This window comes from Mastomys coucha, unplaced genomic scaffold, assembly GCF_008632895.1.
Source record: "Mastomys coucha isolate ucsf_1 unplaced genomic scaffold, UCSF_Mcou_1 pScaffold1, whole genome shotgun sequence".
Lineage (NCBI taxonomy): Eukaryota > Metazoa > Chordata > Mammalia > Rodentia > Muridae > Mastomys > Mastomys coucha.
Window position 1 is genome coordinate 32,404,741 of NW_022196891.1, and position 5,628 is coordinate 32,410,368.

At 54.5% G+C, this 5,628-nt stretch overlaps 1 protein-coding gene across 1 annotated transcript; it reads left to right on the top strand.

The window, feature by feature from the left end:
• The first annotated feature begins 1,219 nt into the window (after nucleotides 1-1,219).
• On the top strand, nucleotides 1,220-4,378 carry Phlda3 (pleckstrin homology like domain family A member 3). The gene is made up of 2 exons (XM_031383838.1): nucleotides 1,220-2,067; nucleotides 3,700-4,378. The coding sequence occupies exon 1, from the start codon at nucleotides 1,619-1,621 to the stop codon at nucleotides 1,997-1,999; it is 381 nt and encodes a 126-aa protein (XP_031239698.1). The 5' UTR covers nucleotides 1,220-1,618; the 3' UTR covers nucleotides 2,000-2,067; nucleotides 3,700-4,378.
• Nucleotides 4,379-5,628: the final 1,250 nt, after the last annotated feature.

Here is a 5,628-nt window from a genome sequence, read left to right on the forward strand (position 1 = left end):
GTGCCCACAACAGAATCCTCCCTGTGCCCACAACAGAATCCTCCCTGTGCCCACAACAGAATCCTCCCCGTGCCCATTAGTTTTTCGACACTGAGGACCAAAAGATGAGGTGTGAGTACGAAGAAGTCTTCTTTCTAATTACTTATCATTAGTCCCAGAACATTTACTATCAACATCCCATGAGTAGATGTTTAAGAAACTTGGGCCTGGAGGAGTTGACCAAGAAGGCCAGATGAGGCCCTAGGAGAGACATCTTTCTCAGGCTTCTGACCTTATCATCTAAAGGAAGACACGGTAGGAAGAGGCATAATTGAGTTGCCATGTCTGTCCTGGGTCCTTCATGAATGGTCACTAAGTTGCTCGTCACAACAATCCTACCAGATTAGTTATCGCATTTGATACACGTAAGTATGGAAGGAGGTTAGAGCCATTGGCCAGGTAGGAGAGATAATGCAATCAAGGAAGAGAAACTTGAAGTCAACTGAGAGAAGCCTGTCTCCCTTCAGCTTAGTGTTCCAGGAAAAGCCCATTCTCCGGTGTGGAATCTGCAGAGAAGCCACAAGGCTGAGGGCTAACTGCAGTAGGCATGGCTGGTCCTCCAAGTCAATGCTCTCAGGGACAACTCCATACTCACAGCCCATGTGTCTACTTCCCATATGTCGTGCGGGATCCATCAAGATTTCTCTCTCCCCACTTGATGCGCACTATTTTCTAACGCCTACCCTAAGTAGCCGCGGGTAAACGTGGGAGAATAGGTTGTCAGATCTGTGGCCAGCCTCCCTTGAGCCCAGCAGTGAGACATCGGCTGATGGTAGAGGGACCCAACACTAGCTTTTGTCAGAGGCTGGGGGACCAGGACTCTCGCGCTCTGAGAAGAAGCCAGAGGGTGTTTGACACCCACCCTGCCATGGTGCCACCGCGCTATCGCCAAGCCGGCCCCACCCCGGGCCAGCAAAGATCGGGCTTCTCTAGGAGACGCTACTCGGCCTTCCCCACTTCTCCTCTTCTGCCCCCTCCCCCTTCTGTTATGTCCCGGGTGTGAGGCCGGGGTGAACGGTGGGGGCTTGGGGGCAGGGTGATCGAGGGTTGTGTTTTAAGAAGGGGCGGCCGGCAGGCTATCGAGTAAGCAACCCCCTCGCTGGCCGGCGATGCTGATGGGAGTTGGAGCCCCGCTGAGGCCCCGCCCCCCGAGGCCCTGTCCGGGCGGGTGCGCGGCGCGGAGGGGAGGGCCAGCGGGGCAGGAATGCGCGGCGGGCGGGCGGCGCAGGAGGCGAGCGGCGGAACATGTAAGGGCACATCCCGCCAGCAGCCTCCCAGCGCGCAGACGGAGAGTAGGGGAGCGGGCGTGCGGGCGTGCGGGCGGCGAGGCGCAGGGCACCGGGTAGAGGCACGGGGAGGTCGGAGCGGTGCGCAGGGTCCAGAGGAGACGGCGCCGAGCGAGTAGCATCCGCACGCACCTCCCGAGCGCCGCTGTCTGCAAGGCGGCTCCGGCCGCAGGCTCGGCCGGGCAGGGAGCAAGGCCAACCAGCTTCAGGGCGCGAGAAGCCGGCGCTGTAGAGCCCGGGACGGCCGCGATCGCCGCCGCAGCTCCCAGCGCTGTGGGAACCTCGGGGTGCCCATGACGGCGGCTGCGGCGACCGTGCTGAAGGAGGGCGTGCTGGAGAAGCGCAGCGGCGGGCTGCTGCAGCTTTGGAAGCGGAAGCGCTGCGTGCTCACCGAGCGCGGGCTGCAGCTCTTCGAGGCCAAGGGCACGGGCGGCCGGCCCAAGGAGCTCAGCTTCGCCCGCATCAAAGCCGTGGAGTGCGTAGAGAGCACCGGGCGCCACATCTACTTCACGCTCGTGACCGAAGGCGGGGGCGAGATCGACTTCCGCTGCCCCCTCGAGGACCCCGGCTGGAACGCTCAGATCACCCTGGGCCTGGTCAAGTTCAAGAATCAACAGGCCATCCAGACTGTGCGGGCCCGGCAGAGTCTTGGGACTGGGACCCTCGTGTCCTAAACCGCGAGGCTTATCATCTTATCGACGTGCCCCCTCCCTCCCACCTCCGTGCCCAGAAGACAAGTCAGGTAAGTCCCAGAGCACTGAACCCTCTCTCTTCTTCGTCCTCTGCTCTCTATAGAAAACCAGGGGCTTTGGTTTCTATCCCAAAGCTGGACGATCCCAGGGAAGGTTGCTGGGACCAACGGAGAGTAGGATCCCAAGAGAATGTGTTTTGGGAAGTCTGGGCCCTTGGCCAAGTGAGCAGAGCTGGCCTTTTCCCTAGGGCGCCAGGCAGGAGGGTCCTTAATGTGACCAAAGTGTTGGAGAGGAAGATGGGTCCTAGGAGAGAGAGCACGGGTGGGCTAAGTCTCCCCAGAGATTGGTTCAACCCTGACTCGTGTTCACCCAACTCTTCCAGAATGAATGCGCATTGGAGGATGTAAGCGTTGGAGGATGTAAGCGTTGAACTTCGGTGAAAACTCACTACCGTGTAGTTATCGAAGGGGTGATAAGGGCTTGGGAACAAAACCACGTTGTCCTAGCTCCCCACATAGAGGCCCACAGTGGAAGGCTCGGCTGAGCCAACCGCTTCAGAAACGCATTCTTGATAGTGAATTTGGGGCTTCTGGGGGCTGAGCTGTCTGGAGGATAAGGGAGCAAGAGATGTGGAAGGTGAGATGTGGCCAGGACATCATTGCCTGGGATTATGGGCCTGGCCTATCCATGAGTGCTGACCAAGGCATGCTGGGTCAGAGAAGGAGAAGCTAGAAGAAGGATGGGTGGCTGAGAACAGGATGGGGCCATGAATCATTATTCGTGATGTCTTAATCCTCCTTGAACAGTAAGGCAGAAGGTTGGGGGTGGTGGTGGTGGTGGTTTGTGGTTAGAATGACCCAAGGGCGGGACTGGGAAGAGAACCTAGAAGCCATGGCACTTAGCCGCGTGCCCTCTTCCCCACATACTACTCCCTCCTCATGGGAACCAGAGCTGGGTCAAGGAAGGGTTTATATAACTCTGCCCTTAACTTCTCCAACGGAAGCTTTGGTCCCTCGGGACCCAGGGACACCACCCACTGTACCTCATCCACCTCCCCTTCCATCTCCAGCCAAAAGAAGCCAGGTGACCCTAGGGGTGATCTAATGCTCCAGCCCCTTCTGAGGCTCCTGTTGCTGCCCCCACCCCCATTATAGTGAAGGTGGATATAAAGCAAACTCACTGGGCTAAGAAGGGGTCCACCTTGATCCCTTAGGACGCAGGGAGGGGCTGGAGGCAACAGTTCCCACCAGCCACCGCAGGTTATCAGCGTTCTGTCTGTCTGTCTGTCCTTCCCCCGTGGGTTCAGTCAATCCCTGGTCAAAAATACTTGGGGGAATTTTTTTTTTTTTTTTTTTTTTTTTTTGCTCTAACATTCACAGACCTTCTTTTCTTGTCAATATTTCGCAAACAGTATAGTTTAACAACAATTTATATAACATTACATTGTGTTAGGTATTAAAAATAACAGAGATAACTTCAAGCATGTGGGAAGTTTGCATAGGTTATATGCAAAAGCTACATCACCAGATTTTAGTGCCTACTGTATGACCTGAAACCTGTTCCCTGTGGGTGACATGAGTGGTCACATTATCTCCTTCTGTTTTGGTGTAGAAAATGTTGGGAAGGCCTGGTGTGAGGCACCCTGTAAATCAATTGTCCTAACCACTGTTTTCTCTCTCCAGCTTCTCTGTCCACTTTGGTTGGTTGGGGCCCGGTTACATGTGATGAGCCGGAAGCTATCAACATGCAGAAGATACACCTATCATCATGGAAGGAGCCAACCAGCCAGAGGCGGAGAGCAGAGGCCAATAGGAGCTGAGGATGAAGATTCAGTTCCTGGACACTGAGACTGTTATAGCCAGCTCAGGCCTTCGAGCCACAGGCCTGGCCTCAAGTATCCCGATGGAGCACGTGGGCCTTACTTGGCATCAAGGCCTCTCCCACCGGTCCAGCCCTTGGTTCTGGGTTCTGCAGACTGCTATTTGGCCTCTGGCTTTGAGACTGTGCCCAAAGGAGGGCTGTTCTTCATGGCGGGCTGAGTCAGTGCCTCAGAACTCAGGAGGCCAGCCTGGGGTCCAGAAGATGACCACCCTACCTTAGGACAGCCACTGGACTCAGCTTGTGGAGGGGATCTGCTGGGCTGGAGGCCTGTGTCTGGGGGTCTCTTGCTGCTTAGGTCCTTTTGGGACCCCCCCGCCTGCCCATCTGTACCCTTTCTTTGCACACTTCTTCCCTCACCTCTGTTGCCCTCTCCTCACTTCAGTGTTGGGCCTGGAGGGGGTGGGGATGGGGTAAGGGTTGGGCCTTTACCATTTCATGCTTATTCCAGAATGAAGAGGCCCAGTTTGTGGGCAGTAACCACGCTGTCTGCTGAGTGAAATTCTTTTTTTTTTTCTTTCTTTCTTTCGAGACACAGTTTCTCTGTGTAGCCCTGGCTGTCCTGGAACTCACTCTGTAGACCAGGCTGGCCTCGAACTTAGAAATCCACCTACCTCTGCCTGAGCTTTGGAGCATCTCTTTACTTCTTCTTTAGCCTACAGGCCCCCTGGAAGATGTTACTTGAGGGGTACAGGCACTGTCCCTCCAGGAGACATGGCCTCATTGGTCTTAGGAAGGAAGGGCCCCAGGGTGACTAGAGAATGTCACAGTCCTCTGGCTGCCTCTGATGTAGAGGGTGACTTTACCCTGTTAACCTGGGAAGTGGCTCTAGTTTCCAGGTAAGCGTCTCTCCCTGTTAGTTACTTACACATGCAGATACACACATTAATACCTAATTAAGACTTCCTTGGTGGCTAGAAGGGGGTCATTTCTACGTGGGAAGCTGCAGAGGAATCGCAGCCTTGAGTTAGACAGAACTGGCTGCCGAGTGACCCCCGTGACCTTTCCCAGTATAACCAGCAAGTCTTCGTCCCCTTCCTGATGCGGAGCGGTGACCTGCTTCAGAGTCTCTCCAGAAGGAACCACGAGGCCGAGGGAGCTTCCTTCTTAATAATTGGAGGACTCTTTAATAACCATTTGCTCCTCATGTTTCACCCCTTCCAGTTTCTCTTGTTTTCTAATCAAAATTTCCCTTTCTCTTATCCATGTCTCTCCTGTGGGATGGGAGCTATATCTCACAATTGAATATGGCTGTAAGACTGACAGCTAACCACTGTCCCACTCATCATCTCATTCGTCTACCACCACCCCGTGGATAGCTTAATCCCACCAGGTCAAAAAACATCATCTTCCATGCTAACCTAGATCAATGCCATAAAGATTAGGGCTGAGCCAGTGTGTGTGCTGTGATCCATTCATTGATGAGGTCTTCTAGAGTCAGCAGTTTCATGCTTCAGGAATGAAGAGAAAGTTGCCACTCCTGTCATGATGTAGCCATTACTGGGGAAGGGTTAGTTTCCCTGTCCTTGTGAAACAAGTCTGTTTCCAGGCTACTCCAGCAAAGCCCAAGAACTACCCCTGGTGGTAGAGATTCAGGCTTAAAGAGATGAGGTATCAGGCATGGGGGAGGGGGAGGGTTTATGAGAAGATGGATTTGGGATCAAGGTGAGATCGTTCACCAAATAGTGTCTCTTCTGGGCCAGGTACTCTGCTTTCCAATGGATGTGGAGGGA

Excerpts from the sequence above, each read along its gene's own strand:
- Phlda3 (XM_031383838.1), top strand. The coding sequence starts at position 1,619 with ATGACGGCGGCTGCGGCGACCGTGCTGAAGGAGGGCGTGCTGGAGAAG.